At 36.9% G+C, this 20,715-nt stretch overlaps 1 protein-coding gene across 1 annotated transcript in view; it reads left to right on the plus strand.

Moving 5' to 3' along the window:
• Positions 1-19,942, plus strand: part of LOC140171598 (mitochondrial 10-formyltetrahydrofolate dehydrogenase-like) — a 32,739-nt gene extending 12,797 nt beyond the window's left edge. The window contains 14 exon segments of the mRNA XM_072194877.1: positions 708-786; positions 950-1,053; positions 2,304-2,368; positions 2,882-3,006; positions 3,009-3,031; positions 3,725-3,795; positions 4,409-4,602; positions 5,335-5,428; positions 6,192-6,291; positions 11,544-11,642; positions 12,574-12,739; positions 13,484-13,589; positions 14,008-14,207; positions 14,911-19,942. Of these exon segments, the coding sequence (XP_072050978.1) occupies positions 708-786; positions 950-1,053; positions 2,304-2,368; positions 2,882-3,006; positions 3,009-3,031; positions 3,725-3,795; positions 4,409-4,602; positions 5,335-5,428; positions 6,192-6,291; positions 11,544-11,642; positions 12,574-12,739; positions 13,484-13,589; positions 14,008-14,207; positions 14,911-14,966 (1,482 nt within the window). The 3' untranslated portion in view covers positions 14,967-19,942.
• Positions 19,943-20,715: the final 773 nt, after the last annotated feature.

Consider the following 20,715-nt stretch of genomic DNA (forward strand, 5'->3'; position numbering starts at 1 on the left):
CACTATTGTCAGAATGGTTTGGTACTTAGGCTAGTGATAGGGACATTCAGCATGTATGATTTCTTTAAATTGGAGATTTGATTGTGTGTTTCATGTGGTCGTAGCCCTGTTGCCCTTTCTGCTTCTTGGAGAAAGGGGAGGAATGATTAAAGATGAAAAGCTATTTGCTTCAGTCCGGTGTTGATCAATGAATACCTTGGTTGTGGAGGACAAGACGAAGGATAGCAAGTCACAAGTATTGTGCTGGCACAGCAAGTGTTTTTCATGTGTATATAAACTAGGATGATTGTGCAGTGGTACTTAAGTGGGATGCTTGTGTTTGCAGTCACTTTGTGTTTAAACTGCATGAACATTCATCAAACTGACAAGATTGAATATATTTGGCATGTTTATTCTTCTAAGAGATAGACTCTCATCATTTCTCATTGCAGACAAAATGTGAGCTATTAGAATTTTTGCTGATCACATTCATCAATTGTAAAATGTGGGGACTTCAGGGTGGTAATTTGTCCTTCCCAACAGATTTTCAAGATGCTGTTGTACCAGAAAAAAAAAAAAGAAGCAAAATGATCATACACAGTATACATTGCACAAATCCTTCCTCGTTAACTTGGGAGATCTTTCTAACAGGGTTTCAGTGTGTGTTTTATGTACATGTAGGGAGAGGGAAAGGATCAACCTAATAAAGTTGTGTTCTTCTTTTGTAGATTGAAATGAATGTGAACAATATGGACATCAAGTTCCCTCATCAGCTGTTCATCAATAACAAATTTGTAGATGCTACCGGTGGAAACGCATACAAGACCATCAACCCCACAGACGCAGTCTGTCATATGTGAACTAGCAAAAGCAACAGTAGAAGATGTAGATACAGCTGTATCTGCTGCCAAGGTATGATTTTATGTGTGTGGCGAGGGGAGGGGTGTTCATGTAGTTGTAAATGCTACAGGTGGTTCATCATACAAGACTATCAACCCCACAGATGAGTCTGTCATATGTGAACTAGCAAAAGCAACAGTAGAAGATGTAGATACAGCTGTATCTGCTGCCAAGGTATGATTCTATGTGGGGGTGTGCATATGTGTGTGTGTGTGTAGTTCGGGAAGGGGGTTGGTGTTCGTGTAGTTGTATATACTGCCGGTTGTTCATTGTGCAAGACCATCAACTCCACAGATGAGTCTGTCATATGTGAACTAGCAAAGGCAACAGTAGAAGATGTAGATACAGCTGTAGCTGCTGCCAGGGTATGAATCTGTTTGTGTGGTGGTGGGGGTGGGGAGGGGTGTTCATGTAGTTGTATATGTTGCCGGTGGTTCATCATACAAGACCATCAACCCCACAGATGAGTCTGTCATATGTGAACTAGCAAAAGCAACAGTAGAAGATGTAGACACAGCTGTAGCTGCGGCCAAGGTATGATTTTATGTGTGTAATAGGGGTTGGTGTTCGTGTAGTTGTATATGCTACAGGTGGTTCATTGTGCAAGACCATCAACCCCACAGATGAGTCTGTAACTGCTGCCACGGTATGATATTTTATGTATGCAAGTTGTGCCTGAATGTGATGTGTGTGTGTGTGAGATTTTGTTTCCACCACTACTCTATACTGAACAAGTTTTAATCTTTCCCCAGAGCAGCCAGTGCACATAAACGTTGAAAAAAACAGTACATCTGGTCGGATTTGAACCGGTGACCGTCAGATGCACTGGTCTGGCCAGATAGGGTATATTGCTGATCCATTAATTATCCTTTTCTGGTGCATTGTGGGATTGAAAAGGGGGCAAATCGATCGCTAATTTGCTCCCTTTTCTATCCCACAATGCACCAGAAACGGATAATTAATGGATCAGCAATATACCTAATGCACTGGTTTTTTTTGTTTTTTCCCAATGTTTATGTGCGCTGGCTGCTCTTGGGAAAGATTAAAATTATTCATCTATCAACCCATAGAACTAAGTATATAACTTTCACTACTCTATAATGACCACCTTCCATCGCACCATGAAGGTGGTCATTATAGAGTAGTGAAAGTTATTATACTTAGTTCTATGGGTTGATAGGATGAACAAAAAACAGTGCATCTGGCAGGACCAGTGCATTAGAAGGTCACCGGTTCAAATCCGGCCAGATGCACTTGTTTGTTTTTTCAATGTTTATGTGCACTGGCTACTCTGGGGAAAGATTAAAATTTGTTCAGTATAGAGTAGTGGTGGAAACAAAATCTGTCTTACTCATTTGTAATACAATAAAACATTCATTATTAGAATGCATTTAACTTTTAATCCATCATTTATCATTTTACAGGCTGCTTTCTATGACGGTGAATGGGGCAAGATGAATGCCAGAGATAGAGGCAAACTTATGTTTAAGTAAGTAACTGATCATATACATGCATCTTAGTTGTAAAGACTAGAAGTAAAGTAGTCAGTGCAAAATGTATTTGCAAACATAAAACACATGAATCATTCATTCATATTTCAGGAAACTTAGCTATGATAGATTAACCCCCGAGCACTGCCTGCCGATCTAACATTGCCTCTGATTGGTCAGTCACGTGATATCTTCACTTTAATCACCAATCAGAATGGAGCTTTACAAATAATTCACCTCAATTTTTTTGTGTGATGAAATTATTCTAACAATGTTGCTGATTGGTCCAATCGATAATGAAAACTTCTTTTTGGCCAATCGGCAGGTAGTTCTCATGGGGTCAAGTATCAACATTGCATAACTAGACCAATTATGATGTTGTGGCACAGTTGTCAATCAGAATTGTTTTAAGTAATGACAATCAATAAATCAATCAATCAATCCATCAACCAATCTTTTATTTTCATGTCAGCCTTTGTTTATGAAATATCTTCTGTCACATTTCTTTACAGATTAGCAGATTTAATGGATGAACATAAAGAAGAATTAGCCACAATAGAGAGCATAGACTCTGGCGCAGTCTACACATTAGCCATCAAGACCCATGTAGGCATGTCTATTGACACATTCCGTTATTTTGCGGATGGTGTGACAAGATTCAGGTGAGGATGGATACTAATTGAAGAACTTCTTTTAGAGCAATTGCGAATAGGGTGCAACTCTACTAGTCTTATTACAAGACTGCCCTACCCAAATCCTAAACCCTAACCCTAAACTCTGTGAACGAGGACTGGACTCAAGTCTAACCAGTTGCACCCTATTCGGTAATTGTACCCTTCTTTTTTAATGCAATTTGTATAATAAATTCCCAAACTGAATCTGATGAAGACTCAAGTAGTTTAATTGAAGTTGATTCTTGTAGACCCCTTATTTTAAAGTACACACCAGGGTCAGAATTTTTCGTAATGCAGTGCGGGAATCATTTTATTCTTGCAAAAGTAAACTACAAAAGTTTGTGAGAATCAACTAGGATTCATGCATACCTGTTTACGAGAATCTTTGGGAGAATCAGTTCTTGGGTTCTTGCCGAAATTTTGACCCTGCACACAAATGATTCTCGAAAATATCTTGTGATGCGATTCAGAATCAAGTTGATTTTTAGTCATGTGGGACAAAATGAACCAATGGAAGTGGGAGTATTGAGCTAAAAATGAACAAATCAACAGGAGAGAATAGAGCATATTTTGTTTGTTAAAGAAACAAGTTGATAAGTAGCATATAGGTAAAAGTAACACACTAGTAACATGATTAGAAGTAGTAGATTTAACCATAAGTTTCATTTTATTTCTATACAGGGTGTGACGATACCAATCAACCATGCTAGGCCAAATAGGAATCTAACCTATACCAAAAAGGAACCATTAGGGTGAGTGGAATCTCTATACTCTTTGTGTAAAATCCTCCGGATCAATAAATTACAAAATAACTGAACAAATGTTGGCTGGATCAGAGTATTAGCTCAAATAATGAACCTCTGGACTATCCACATTGCACAAGCAATCCACTGTCTATGCAGAGGTGGCAGAAAAATCGGCCTCTGTGCTGATGCTACATGCCTTTTCTAGACTCGGCATCGGCGCTATGTGCCTCTGCTTGCACTGACGTGCTCGCTCTTTGGACATCATGATCCGTATATGTTGCAATAGTAAAAAATACTATTTGTGTCAAATACCCCTTCCTGTTGGTAGCTATACACACAGCTATGCCACTGGATAAATAGTTCAAGCTTCAGCTTGTTTTAAGAATTCTAAAATATTTTCAAATACAGAGTAGGATGGAAATGCCAAGGTCAACATGGAAGTATACAATCCAGAGAGACATAATTGTTCGCCAGAGAGACCTCTTGTATATTATGTATTTCTGGCTTTGAGCCATCTAGTCACTTGTCAGACAACAGATATAAAGCTGCCTTGTGAGGTATCATGAATGATAAATGGAAAACTAAAACTTTAAAATGTTCTCTTTTTCCACCTGTATAGTGTGTGTGCTATTGTAATTCCATGGAATTACCCACTTATGATGTTAGCCTGGAAGATGGCAGCCTGTATAGCCGCCGGCAACACTGTCGTCCTCAAACCCGCCCAAGTGACGCCGCTTACAGCGTTGAAGTTTGCCGAGTTGGTAGTCAAGGCTGGATTCCCTCCAGGTGTCATCAACATCCTCCCAGGATCAGGTGAGTGAAGGGCTTCAAAATTAGCAGTATCTGTTGAAAAGTGTGTGTTTCAGTAAGGGTAGAGTTTGTCACAGCCAACGGAGCTGTACTCTCCTAAATATAAGGGGACATAGCATGAGTCAAGATATGTTATGCTGTGTTTGGGATAGGAGAGATAGTAAAATGCTGTCAATATGAATGTGTGTGTCTTGTCTTTGATGAGATCATACAAAGACTTGTGTTATAGTCTATATGCAAGCCTTACATAATGTCAGCTACATTGGGTGGAGTCAACAGCAACAGGGCTTGGAAACTTTTCTAAGTTCTTAAATAGAACTTCTTATTCACATGATTTCTAAAGTCTATGTGAAACGGTAAAAGATCAGGATCTGTAGCGCAACGTAATGAAATCAACCTTGACCACTTGCTTGATTAGCTACAGATACGAACAGTCATTTCAGATTGGGTTGTTTTTCACTTACCACATCTAAACTGAAGAACTGGAATAGATCGTTTACCTTAACAAATCTGTGTCGATCTTGAGTGAATATGTTCACATGTACTGAATTTGTAGTTCAAAATTGAAGATTGAACTTGGCACCGAGTTGTAATTTTAGTGATAAATAATGTCCATTTGCCTGATGAAGTCTGGTGTTTCCAGGCGCAACATAGCAAAGTTACAAAAGGTAGTTGCAGTATTAGATTTTTTCCAAATTTCTGTTTACAAACACTCATGTGTATTTGTGTTAACAGGTTCTGTAGTGGGTCAGAGAATGGCAGACCATCCAGACATTAGGAAACTAGGTTTTACAGGATCAACACCAATTGGTAAACAGATCATGAAGAGGTAGGTTTTAAGGGACAGATTTATTTTTTCAAGTTGTACTCTGTAACTTTCATTTAGTAGGAGATGTGCAGACTTGTTGATAACAGAGAAATGTCGTCTAGCCACATCAATATAAATAGGTGCATTTTCTGTATGTGGTTTGGGTAAAGATTATTAGTTATTAGGTGAAGCGGAGTTATGGTACGGGAAATTATCGTGCGTGAAGTATCTCACTTACACGGTGAAGCCGAAGGCTGAACCCAGTATGACACCGAGCGCACAATAATTTCCCGTACCATACTGATGCTGAACCTAATAATGAATTTTTATCATACCACTTAGTCATTCTAAATAATGAACTAATTATGTTTTTAAACATTTTTAATTGTTGCAAAATAGGAAACACATTTACAAAAATTAGATGACTGTTCCGCGTATTAAGTATCGCATGTATTTTATAAGGCGTCTTTACGCGAATTGCGTAATATGCGTACCTCTCCATATACGTGTATCATGCTTGTGCATTATGCTCTCATTTACTAGATATAAAGCTTAAAATACGCACTCACTGACTAGATATGAAGATATATCCAGTGAACGGTTCTCTTTGATGTTTCCCTTAGTGGTATGATATGAAAACTCATTCGTATCTGATAGAATAAATAAGTTACTAAGTTTGTTGTTGTGTTCTATGTACGCTGAATTTGGTGATTTCTTTTCAAAATGAACCTTTTACATTAGTTTGATTCAATGTAAGTGTTTCTCTCATTTGCCTCCATTTCAGCTGTGCAACAAGTAACTTGAAGAAGGTATCATTAGAATTGGGTGGCAAGTCTCCACTTGTCATCTTTGCTGATTGCAATATGGACATGGCAGTCAGACAGGTCAGTATACACTATGGACCACAATGGCCTCATCCCAATGGCATAGTTAAATAACCTCAATTAAACAATCATAGTGCAAAATTTGACCTCAAGTTTCAGAGAATGAGTTTTTGTACCCAAATTTTCAAAGGTCATTCAATGAATGTACAAATGTATTGGGATTGAAGAACTGTGACTTGATAGATGAGCATGTTTTAAATCCTAGTAATAGCTAATTTGATATTAAAACCATCATAAGTTTGAGGACTTTTGACTGATTTTCACCATGCATTTTGTGATAAAATTAAGGTTATTCTTGTAGAACGGTATAGAATTATACCCGGTCTACACCAGTGTTTTTCCCCTTCGATTACAATTGTGTCATCGTATTATGAAATTAGTATTGTGTAGTCCACTCGGTGTTGTGGCATACTACAGTTATGTCATCATTTGGGAATGATGAAAATTTCTATCATTGGGCTGGTTTGTAGCATGTCAGATCGTAATTGCTGATGAAAATTATCCGTTTGTGCACATTTTGTTACTGTATTAAGACTAGGGGTCTGTTACCGTCAAGCAAAATTTTAAATATGTGGACAAACTCAAAAAAATAGAAATCCTTGATTCTTTTAGCATGGAAAGGGTTTAGGGGGGACATTTTAAAAATGACATTTAAAAAGTTGCATTTGGCCTGTTGGCATGGTAACGGACAAAACAAATTTTAGGCGAAAATGACCAATATTTACAATTTTCATTTTTGAAAAAGGGCAAAGTTTGGTCGAATGCCACAAATATATAAGATGTGATATAATTTTTTAATTTTTTTCTTCAGATAGGGGCATGCTTTGGTAGTCCTTGCAAATGAAAAAAGAGCTTGTCACTCTTTTAAAAGATCCTTTAATTTTAAGTAGAAAAAACACATTTTTGGGCAAAAATTGTAAATGTCATTTTACCCGAACATTGAAGGGGTGTAACTGTAAAGAAGAAGTTGATATTTTGTAATTGTATGGTGGCATAGCTAGAGTGAACCCTTGCTGACAGATATATAGTTTCAAAAAATTGGGGTCTCCACTTCTAAAGAAGTTCTGCCTTTTTAAAAGTACCAAGTTTTTGAAAATATGTGTATTTTTTAAGGGGAATTTATGGCAAAAAAAGACATATTTCGCTTAAAAGGATTGTGTTTAAATAACCGTAATGAAATAATTATTTGATATATTTCTATTGATGAAAAGATTAAGTGACTTCTTACATTTGAGTCTCAGTTTTAAATGGTACAAACAAGCTATATTATACATACAGGCCTTTTAAGCATGTTAAGCAGATTAGACAGATCGCAGCGCTATTCAAATACAGATAGGGCAGCGCTTGGAAGACAGGTTGCTTTTAGCATCAGACAGCTAGCTACCCGGTACAAACAACAGAGTTCGCCAACTTTACGAGAACACCAATCAGGGGCTGTGCAAAATGATGAGCCCTGTAGGAAGGGTAAATATGGGGGGGGGGTATCCAAGAAGTTTTGGCACCCCCCAAAAAAGGGGGGGAGCAATTTTTGGCAGGTCAAAGGGGTGAGGGGTCGAGTACATGAACCTATACCATGGTTCCTAGCCGTCGCAGAGGGGCTCATAGGGTAGTGTCAATATACCGGTAAACGACATATCTGATTTGCCCAGGTTTTTGTAAGTTTGCCACTGCTTTTAGCATCAGACAGCTAGATACCCGGTACAAACAACAGAGTTCACCAACTCTACGAGAACACCAATCAGGGGCTGTGCAATAATGATAAGCCCTGCAGGAATGGTAAATATGGCGGGGGGTGGGGGTGCCCAAGAATTTTTGGCAACCCCCCAAAAAGGGGGAGCAATTTTGACAGGTCAAAGGGGTGAGGGGTCTCAAGGAGCTCATAGGGTACTGACAATATACCGGTAAACGACACATCTGATTTGCCCAGGTTTTTTGTTAGCTAGGTGGTGTCAATGGACATTGGAGCACATTTACGGGGCAGACTATACTACAGACACGCTCTGATAAGGGCTTAGAAAAACAGTGCAGAAATGTTTAAATATGCAAAATTCTTGTTCACTACGCTTGCATTACACATGTACATCTAGACCATTATTATAAGGTTTGCAAATTGGGAACTCAAACATATGTCATGTGCGGGGGAGGGGGCAAAGATTTGTTGGCAGGCCGGAAGGGGCAAGCAATTCTTTTTGGCACGCCGTTTGGAAGTTTTAAGCCTAGCCCTCAACATCAGGAAGCATGTAAAGTTTCATCTCCAGCAGATGGATCTTCAGGGAATTCAACATCAGAAAATGTTAACCAAGAAACATTTGAAAATCATCAACATCATGAACTATGTGCTGCTTTTCACATCAGGCAGCTACTAGTACTAACCCAGTACAATCAACAGTGTTCACCAATTTTACGAGAACACCAATCAGCAATAGGAAGTATGTGAAGCTTTTAGCTTTATCTTCAGTAGATGAATCTACTAGCTACGGTGGATTCAAGAGGTATTGCAAACGCTATTCAGTTACCCAAGGAAACATGTACATCGACATACATAAAGCATTGACGCTAGTAGCTCACATTCGGTCAGGAAAATATGACAAAATTACAAACATCAAAATTAAAAAGCCTTCTAGCCAAGATAAGAGGAAATACAAACGGACAACAATGCATTCTTTCGGAATCAGAGATATGATTAGGTCATGAATTAGCCCTAAAGGTTATATCCACTAATAGGCCTGGGCGATACATGGAAATATGACGAGTAACTATTTGTTTGCATGGCATCTGAAAAGACTGCTTTAAAATCGCTGAAATTGACCAAGTAATATAGCCAAAAAGTACTTTTTAGGGTTTGATGCTTCAAAATGGTATATTTTCTCTCATTATATGACATTTTTGTTGTAATAGTACCAAAATTCATACGCACGGCTACGGTTTTTAGTAAATATTCGCCCTACCATATTGTAACTTTCAGCTTCGAAAAGCGCACTGCCATTTTGAGGTGTTTACGGTTCAGTGCGTTAGAACAAGAAAAGTCTCAGGTCAACCTATGTTGAGTTTTTGATCATTTGGCATCTAAATCATATAGTTTTACCTGATATTAGTGGCAATAACTGTGAGAGTTCTGAATATGAGAAACGTCCACCCGAAATTAGCCATTTTGCCATTGAAACCCGTGTAATACATAATTAGTGGTATTTAACCTATAGTCAGCAAGAAACAAACAAACCCAATTTCCAAGAAGCAGAAAGAATTTATTATTGATGGGTATGAGCATGGAGAGGTCACTGGGAATAGAGAGACCCCGTTCTGCTGTTGCTAAGCAAATGCGTTTTTTGGCGGATGTAAAATAGCAACAAGAGGGCATTTAGCATATTTAGCAGGCCTACATCTGAGACGAGTATCTGACCCCACAACACAGTAGTTTTTCCGAGAGATCAATGATGAACTTGCAGATCCTGCAGATACAATGGTATATCAAGAGTGCCTAAAGCAAGCGGTGCAGAAACCAGAACTTTATCACAAATAGATTATTTAGAGTACTTAGCAGTCAGCATCAAAACTCTCACAGACATCTGTCAGACACTGTTCATTTCATGATCTCATTAGAAAATCCCACACATGAGCGACTCCGTTTATAATTCTAACAATCTACACAAAGTAAAGACTTGAGCATCACTTTATGATGGGTTGGCAATAGCTTCACCATGTCCACATTTAACTTTAAAAAAACCAAACTGTGACATTGCATTTTAAGAACAATAATTCAAGTGCATTGTCCAGTCCCCCATGTTTTTATAAACATTTTTCTATTGTTTTGTACAATGTTTGATATTTCTTACATTTGAGATTTGTTTTCAGTATCATACAGTTTTAGAACTAAATTTATAGATAACATTGTATAAAACAAAGAAAAATGTTACTTGGTATGTCAGTTGCTGTTGTTGCTATAAACCCCAGATAAGGTAGAAACAACTGGTAAAAAGGACTTTAATATTATAAATCCACGAAATTATCACATTCTCATTATGTTTAAACCATATTTAGATTATTGGTGAGGTATTTCAGATAAAGTCAATCAATGAGTCCAGTAGTGGATATAGGCCTAAATAAGAAGTAGAAATGATTATTATACATGGAAAACCCCTAGCCTACTCCAGAGAAGTGACCAACTGAAATATAATGTGTTTTATTTGGTTTCAATAGTTATAATCGATTTATCCATTGTTTAGGAAGAGTAGAGATTGTAAAAGACAGATAACCACCACCAAGAAATTAATGCCCATGGTAACCATTTTGCGCCCAATTTTGCACATTTTTCATGCATTAAACCATATGGCTGGGGGAGGGGTCACTGGCAGTTTACTAAGTGAAAATTACTTAAATAAATGATAACCAATGGTTATGATGGGTCAATGAACTATTCTGGGTATGTTATTTGCAAATCACAAGCCAATAAAGGATTTTTATACTGTGAAAGTGCTATGTAATTAGCTCATTTTTATCGAAAATAGCGAACTTTCTTCAAAGTAAAACTTTGTTATGGGGTAAAGACCCCAATTTTTTATTGATTGGTTGATCATCCCCATTCATAGTCATTCTCATCCAACCCCTGACTTTAATCAGCAAACTTCTTCTTGAGAGTTATTGAATTTCAAAGTTATACCACTTTTACTAATGAAAAAAAAATGCAAAAAAAGAGGATTTTGCATTGCATATTACACAATATTCTAGGTGGGTGAGAAAACTGGCAATACTATTTTTGTAACGTCTAATACATAGGTATTTATCAGCAGCAATTTAAATTGTTCCATACTTTTTGCAATTTCATTAGTGCTAGCTAGAAAAATGTGTCTTTTTTCGAACTGTAAAATTACAAAAATGTACTTTCCCTGTGGCAATCTTCAAAGAACCGTTACCATGGCAACAAGGATTTTTGAATTTTGATCAAGTTACAAAATCATTAGACCCAAATACCTTTCCTATCACAAGATTTAGGCAAATTCCATGAACCTTTATTTTTGGCTTTGTCCGCACATTGCTGAATTGATCCAGACCCCCAGTCTTAAGTAATTATGCTATGTTATGCAGTTTGACTTGCGAATGAGGTGCCGATGTGATGATGACGTGATTCAGTTAGCCAATCAGAACCCCACTTCTGTATACGCCATAAACTGCGCCAAATGGCAGACCGCTGAAAACTGTAGCAAAGTACATAATTATATTGATAAACTTTTATATATTGTATTTTCACTTTACAGGCATTGGGTGCTGTATTCTTCAATAAAGGTGAAAACTGTATCGCAGCTGGCAGGTTATTTGTAGAAGACTCAGTCCATGATCAATTCATCAGCAGAGTGGTAAGTGCCTTCATATCTGTTATATCGGAAGATATATTTGTGAAAATAGACAATTAAAGGACATAACGACAGCTCGGTGCCAGAAATGGGTTAGTGCAATAGCTGCCGCATAAACATTTGGCAATTTACACAGTATATTATACTCATCTACACATGGCTGCTACACATGGCAGCTATTGCACTTGCCCACTTCTGGCTCTAAGCAAGTCGATAAATCAGATCAGATCTTTTGTGTAGAATATGTTTGCCTTCAAATGGCATAAAATTAACAGCAAATTACCTTTCAGCATGCGGTTTCCGATAGATTTTTTTCCAGGAGTGTAATTTTCCTCTCGAGATTATTAAAATCTACATTTAATTCTGATGATAGTGCTCCCAGCGACAGTGTTTTATTGCAGTAAGAAGCAAACTTCAAGGAAACATGAAATGAATACAGACCACTCAAGAATAAAAGATTCCAAATTGTGAAAGCTAACCTTAAAGACCCATTCAGTGATCCCAGCGCAAGTGTAAAAAAAAAATCTTTATAAATTGCTTAAAAGTGAACGATAAGTCATTCAAATTGTCATATGGTATTTTTGAAATGAAAAATATGGAAAAAAACGGAAGAAAACAGCAGGATTGACGAAGTTGAAGCCCCATTCAAATACATGTAGCTAATTTATATACTGTCAGTATATAAATTACAGATTCATGTAAAATGTGTTATTTTGCCCTAAATACACAGCCTTCGGTTGAACCACACTAACAGGCTATGTTAACACATGAAAGGTACCAAAGATACCAAAATCTGAATGAATTTTGATGATTTTTACGATTGTCCCAATGCGCAAATCACTGAATGGGCCTCAACAACACCTCACTTTCACTAATCTTGCAATAAACACAAATAGTAAAAATGTATACATTTCTGCCTTTTTCCTCAACACAGATTGAAGAAGTCAAGAAGATGAAGATTGGTGACCCATTGGACAGGTCTACATCTCATGGCCCACAGAATCACAGAGCTCATCTTGAGAAGCTCTTAGAATATGTGGAAACAGGTGTCAAAGAAGGTGCTAAGTGTGTATATGGAGGTGGACAGGTGGAGAGACCAGGTATGAATACTAATGCTCTTTAGGCTTGAACCAGAGAAGATATCTTACCCTTCCCAGAATCCTTTGCAACATGACGCATCACCTCGTTACAACAAATGACACTCCTATTACTTTGTTTTCACGTTGAGAATAGACTGGCTAAGCATGGGTCGATAATCAACAAGTAAATGTATTTTGCAAGCTCTGGATATGCTCTGTTCGTCGAGGTTCTTTATGTCACTATTGACCCATGTTGCACTAGATAGCAAAACAGTACAGAAAATTGAAATGAAAGAAATGCATTGTGGGAAGTGTAAGATATCTTGTCTGGGGTTCAATAAATTTGGGGATTTATAGTGCATGATGCCAACCCTCGGCACACTTTTACAGATTATCGCTGACTACTGTGGCTCAAAACACACCTTACCAATTTGCAACATTGAGGGATGCAGCTCAATATAGGCACAGTGTCCTAGTCTACCAACATAATCGCAACCAGGATCAATTCACTGAGTAACGTATGGGTATAAACCAAGACAATTAGGCAGCTAGTTCCTTGTTAATAGGAATTTTTAGCTAGCACAATTATTTTCATGAGACCAGTGTCAAATGGTTGTGGTGATATGTACAAGAATTTTCTTGCAAAGAGTTAAGTTATTTGTCGATTCTGGTTTCAAGCATTCAATCATCTTCACAATTTTGGTTGTTTGACCAGTTTGCAAAGTTGACATTAATTTTTTTTTCATCAACTGTTGTTTTCTGTAGGTCTGTTCATGACCCCAACAGTACTGACGGATGTCCAGGATGGTATGTTTGTAGCTAAAGAAGAATCATTTGGACCTATCATGGTGGTATCAAAGTTCTCTAGCAGGTATGTATGCTTTAGGCCACATAAAAGAATTTGTTTGGTTCTCATTCCTGCTCGCATTGTTTCCTGAAAGTGGTCCATATTTTTTATTCTTTTCAATTTTCAAACTTTTCATTTTGACGGTCTAGAAATTCAATATGGTGATAAGAAGGTTATTTAAGCAACATGATTCACTTTTAAAATGTTTTTGTAGAATTCTACCCCTCGGAACCTTACAATATTAAGTGCCCCATGGTTTTCAAAGAATGTGTCAAAAAAGGATATAAAAATATATCAACTGCTAGTGAAAGCTTTGTCTAAAAATGTTGATGAAACCTCAAAATCTCCCTGTGGCTTATAGGTTTAATTTGCATATTAAAAATAGTATGCTGTAGTTGTTAGGAATGTCTTAATTTTTAAATGTCCATGTTATTTTGCACAGTGACATTGATGGCATGCTGAGGAGTGCTAATGACCATGACTATGGTCTTGCATCAGGTGTATTCACCAATGATATCAGCAAAGCGTTGTACGTCAGTGACAAACTAGACGCCGGTACAGTGTTCATCAACACATACAACAAGACGGACGTAGCTGCTCCATTCGGTGGCTTCAAACAGTCTGGATTCGGCAAGGATCTTGGTAAGTTGATAGTATTACTGTTATTATATTATTTCTTTTGTCAAAAAATGTGACCCATACAGTTTAGGTCAATTTTCTGAAATTAATGCTTTCGCAAGTTACGAAACTTTCAACAACTCTCCGTACACCTTTGTGCAGGAGCCAGTCATGTTAATTAGTTATGAAGCCACACATGAGCAAGTAGTTAAAGATTGCTGTTTATTATGTAGTTTTATTGCTGATATCAACAGAGAGAAATCATCTTGTAATGTTGAGTGGCAATCCTACCATTCCTCATGAAAGAATCATGTGAATAGCTTCTTTCGTTGTTGAAAGGGATTCAATCATGTTTTAGCGTTGTTCACCACCGTTGACCAACTTGCCTTGGGTGCGTCTGCATCATTGTTAAACGGTGATGAACAAAAGTAAATATGTTTGAATCCCTAAATGAATGCTGTATTTGCAACGTTTGTTCCTGGAAAGTCGAAAATACAATTCATTTAATCAAATACTTCTCAAGATAGGGCTAATGTCTGAAACTATAGTGTTACCTAATTACGTGAAATAATGTTGTTCCATTTAAGTATCATTACTTCAATGTTTCATCACTTAATCTTATATGAAACAGGGCATAGGGCGCATATTGTTTTTTAACAACCAACAAAAAAGACCTATTTTGAAAACAGCATTATTAATCCCTATTTCATGTTTCTCTACCCAACAGGTCAAGACGCTCTGCACGAATACATGAAGACGAAGACGGTGACCGTCGAGTATTAAGATGGCTGACGAACAGAAGATGTTCAAAAAAGTGGCTTCAGAGAAAGTAATATGAAAAGTGCCAAAATGTCTTCCTCCATCCCAAGGGCTCGCTTCAGTGATGTACTGAATAGTACAAAGAAAGTGTCCCTTTGACAGCTGGGTATGACCATGTGGGAGACGAGTTTTAAGATGCCTTGTTGTCGTTGAATATGTTTTTTATGGATTGTAAAGAGGTTTTGATTCATGGTTGTCAAATGAGGTCGAATCAAAGAGTACCGACTCCGTCATGTTTGTATGTCTCTCATGGAGGCAATGTGTACTTCCGGATTATCTTGCTATTTGTCTGGCAAACTTTGATTCAGATGCAAGGTTGTTTGCCTTCTGTGTGTATTGTCTGCTATCATTGTATGTGCAAACCGTTGTAGCACTAAATTTTAACTCCATGAGAACTACTTGCCGATTGGCCAAAAAGAAGTTTTCATTATCAATTTGCCCAATCAGCAACATTGTTAGAATAATTTCACCACACAAAATTTGGGGTGAATTATTTGCAAAGCTCCATTCTGATTGGTGATTAAAATGAAGATATCATGTAATTGACCAATCAGAGGCAATGTTAAATCGGCAGGTAGTGCTCTGGGGGTTAAAGACGCAAATGATTGTTTGATTTCAGCCTCTTGCTGATAAATGCTGGGGGTACATTATCTAGCCTCCATGAGCGACAATCCAAGATGGCGGTTTTACCATTGCGTTACGTATGGGCCAATTTTTAGTTGGTGATCATTGGGTATAATATCGTTGATGATAGTAGGTGTTTGGGGTTGAATATTTCAGTTACAATTCTGTATATTTTCAAGATGCGCATGATCAAACGTGTTAATATATATAATCATGTATATTATTTGAGCAATACCTGATACCTACTCAAAGCAATTATTGTGTATCAGATATCAATGGATTCAAAATTATTGCAAATTTGTTATGCTGTGAACAAAGTAAGCAATAACAACATTGTGTATTTCAGTTTCGTTTTACAGGGTGGTTGTGTTATTAATAAGTCTGTACATTTACTTTGACACAAGCCGATTGATGTGTGGACAACTGCATTACATTTTAAATCAGGAAAATAACAAATTATTGATCTAGCCAAGTTGTAAATAATACAACAGAGTAACAAACCAACTAAGGTGTTTCCTGTTGTGCTGATTGATCGCTGTATATTACATAGTTGGTTTGTTATTACTTTTCCATTGAGAGAGACATGGCTATCATGCTTACTGCCAAATGCCTATGTTGGTAGTTCCAATAAGACAGAATTATGTTTTGTCAGTTTTGTAAGAAAAAACGGTTATTTAAACTACAGCTTTATACCTGCAACCGATAAACCAATCAATGGTTAAAATTGACAGGATCAGATGAGACTTTTTAAGAGTAAACTAGAGTTTAATTAAGTTCCTGTATGCTAAACTGAAGAGGTATTAATGGCTACCACAGTACACCACAGCTTTGTGCCATGAAGTCAGTATGGTGAAGGACCACATTTAACTCATTTTTACAGTGCTATAAGTACCTACTTTGTAAGTGAAAATATACTGATTACTACTCGCAACCACTCAGACTGTAGATCCAGTTTCTCAGTGTACATGTATATATGAATGCAGAGTATTGGAATGTGTCATAGAGAATGGGACATTGACTCATACTGAGTTGCAAAGTTCATATTCTCAGGGCACATATGAATCAAGAGTATTGGAATGTGTCATAGAGAATGAGACATTGACTCATAGTGAGTTACAAAGTTCTCATCAGTGCACATAAGAATGCATAGTATTGGTATGTGTCAAAGAGAATGCGACATTGACTCATAGCGAGTTGCAAAGTCCCCTATATAATGTATCAACGAAGGATAGCATAATCAGGCCAAAGAAATCCATGTACATAGATGATATTATTTACAAAAGAGATCTACATAATTGGCAGAATGTATTTTGTTTTTGTCTAACCAAGGCTTATTACCTGTAACTGTAAATTTATTGGAATTAACCAAGGCTTATTACCTGTAACTGTAAATTTAATGGATTGGCTCCCGGTTTCAGATAATGAGCGGCATAGGCAGGCCTTTGTGTCTCCTTTGCAAACATTCATGAGCATCGAATGAAGCTATGACATGCAAGTAATTAGCCAATCAGATTACAGGTGGACTGTTATGATTGTGGGATGATTTGATTAACCAATCATTACCCTACTTCTGTGTTTATATATGCATTGTACGCCACCATCAAAATAATGTTCTGATTAATTCTCTGCCAGCTAGTGTAGTCTAATCTCTCTAACCCAGCTTCATTCTTTTATGAAGCTTTGGGCTATTCCAGTTGAAATCCATACACCTCCTGTGGAAGACATGACATGCCATGACATGACCACACAAGGAGTGTAAACTTCAATGGGGTTACCTAAATGGGTGACTCCATTTGAAATCTACACTGCCTATGTAGAAGATTAAGGTCATGTCTTACGTAGGGGTGTATAGATTTCAACTGGAACCATTGCTTATATTATGTAACTTTTACTTACATATAATTGCATGTCAACTTATTTTTTAACAAATTATTTTTTAACATTTTAAATGGTGTTAGAAGATTGCCTATGTTTACCCATGTGATCAATATTTTTTTTTATTCAATGATTTTTAAAGGCATGTTTTTTATGGGGAAAATAACGGGTATGAAGAGTTGTGCATGGGATGATGGTATATATTAAAAACCAACCAGTTGTGCTAAAAATAAAACCAAGATATTTTACAAAAACATAACTATGAACTTAATAGTTGAAAACAGCACATTAAATTATATTTATTTTTAAAGATTATTCTCAAGGGTTAGGCTAGAAAATAACGCATTTGTTTCATGTAGAAACCGCATCTGTTTATTTTAATTTTTAATAGTAAATCATACGCATCAGATCATAACATTTATTGATTACTTGAAAAGTAGAGTAACTGTGAAAAACAGAACATCCAGGATAGCTATAGATTTTCAATATATGTTTTATTATTGATTTCATCATGCTTTTAAAGTCTATGAGAGAAAATATTTTGTTAATATTTTTATAGGCATTTTATGTATGAAAATATCAATTTTTGTAGATATGTTTGTTTAGTTTTACAGTCTAGAATCTTTTATCTGGGCATTGTGGGCCGGATGTTTTCCAATAAACGTCACATGGTCCGAAAATAAAAAGATCCATATTTAAGAGGTTCAGATAAAGCAGTTTGGACTGTATTTACTTTAACTTTTTTTTTAATCATGAACTATGTCTATTTCAGACCAAAGGAATAATAGTATGGGGCAAACATTCACACACAATTATTTGTATGGTGCATGAAAGTTTAAATAATTTTAAGCTGTATTAAAAAAAGATTTTAAATTAAAAAATTGTATTCAAATTTTATATTGTATAGTGTTGTATCACTTCTTGGGGCCTTATTTGTCTATGCAGGGGAGTAGATATATGTTGAAGAAGTAAACTCGGTTCTTACCTTGAATATATGAACTATACTTTGTTTCACTTGGAGTTTGGAAGTGATGTAGGGGTGTCTTCCCGGGGGTTTATTTTGCTGGTCGCATTATCGAATCATGCGCACCAACCTTATCCTAAAGGCCGGGTTTGTCTGCATGTTTGCGGGCAGCCATGTAAAAACAACTTGTGTCACTGCAGAACCCAAGTTGAAACAAGTGTTAGTGAATGTATGTGCAAAAGGTGAACTGATCTTGTCATGGTAGGGATTTGGGAGCAGACGACATTATGTAAAATATCTTTCATTGTTACTACTTGGGAGCAGACAACATCCAGACCTGAAACTTTTCCTCTTTTAGCCGATTTCCTCTTTTTTATTATTATTCGTTATTTTCAGCCCAATTTGAGCTTTTTTTAGCATGATTTTGTCCTATTTTCCTCTTTTTAAAGCATTTTCCTCTTTTTCACAAATGGTCAGTTTCAGGTCTGGACTTCATCACATGAGAATTGTGTAAAATATCTTTCATTGTACTATTTGGGAGCAGACAACGTGATAATTTTGTAAAATGCTAACTAGATTGGGTGTACTTAGTGACAATTCTTTGCCCTATGATGCCATCTGATTGAACTGTTATTGCTGATACCAAAGATAGATAGAACCTATTTGCCCTCCCAAATTGCAAACAAATGTTTTATTCAAACGAATGCATGGATGAAGTTACAAGTGATCAAGTGAATTATATTCGCTGTCGAAGTGACATAATACATCGGATTAACTACCATAGCAATATATGAATACAATTTTGACTATATCGCCCTGCACTACAAGCAGGTTGTAGCTGTGTATGTCTGCAATCATAGATTGAATACAATACCGCTCTTTTCAAACATACTTATCTTAATTACAGGTGCGAGTGATCAGAATGATATGGTTCAATGCATAGGTACCGAGTGAACGTTGTAGTGCAGGCTGATATAGTCAAAAATTGTTCATCTATTGCTGTGGTAGTTAATCCAATTATTTTGTCACTTTGACAGCGAATTGCCACCTTTTGTGCTAAGGGCCCTGTTGTCACCTTCTGTGCTGACAACAATGATGGAGAAGTTTGTACAAAACCATTTCTTAAGAATAATGCAGTGTTCAATTTGCCACCAAAGTGTTAACTCTGCAATTTAATCCCACTGATGTTCATGTTTATTCTGTGTTGATGTGCTGAAGATCTGTCAGATAACTAGAGGGGTTATGAAACTGTTTTTATATCTGTTTAGCTTTAGATAAAATGTGACCACTGCCCATGTATGCACACAAGAGCAGCTTTTACCATATCATACTTATTCAATCTTACTATGAGCAAACATTACTTTGTAATATTTAAAAACGGTCATGGATAGTTGATTCAACCAACAGGAATTGCCATATGTTGATTGTCAGTTCTTATTGTATAATAATAAACAATAAAAGAGATTTCACTTGTAAATGATTCCTAGTTCTTCAATATGGGTTATCACTTGGGAGAGGGATATATCGACTGCTCAGTGTCAGGAGTGGGTAAGTGCAATAGCTGCCATGTATAGATGAATACAATATAATGTGTGTGTAAATTGCCAAATGTTCACAGGGTAGCTATTGCACTTACCCACTTCCAGCACTGAGCAGGCGATGTGTTGTAGTTCTGGGTGTGTAGGCTTGACCTAATTAAAGCTGTGGATACTTTAAGGTCTGTGACCCAATCAACAGCCTCATCCCCCATTTGTATTCACCAAAACAGATTCTGATATCAAAAGAAAACTCATATTTTTCTTGTTACCCCAGTTTAATTTAACACCTGAGATATGTTTCTAAGGGCACGCCCAACTAGAATGTGTGTTAGGCAATGTTGTTTTTTTGGAATATTAATATTTTTCATATTTTTGCTTTGCTTGCTATATTCTGAAGATGGCATTTAGGGGTGGTGCAATAATTATGTGTACCCCCGGGGGGGTGAATTCTCAAATGGTCTGCCAAAATTGCTTGCCCCCCCTCCCTTGGCCGTGCAAAAAAATCTTTGCCCCCCCCCTTGGTGTGCCAAAAAATCGCCCCCCCCCCCCCTTTTACACATGCAAGATTTTGGGGACCCGAATTTAAAACCTTAAATTGTCTTATCATATAGTCTGGCCTTGAGCAGGAAATTTTGCATATATTGAACGTGTTCCTAACGTTTTCCTCGCCCTTTTAGGGCGTAATATAGAAACGGTGCCCAAAATATCTGTG

The sequence above is a fragment of the Amphiura filiformis genome, chromosome 15 (assembly GCF_039555335.1).
Source record: "Amphiura filiformis chromosome 15, Afil_fr2py, whole genome shotgun sequence".
Taxonomy (NCBI): Eukaryota; Metazoa; Echinodermata; class Ophiuroidea; order Amphilepidida; family Amphiuridae; genus Amphiura; species Amphiura filiformis.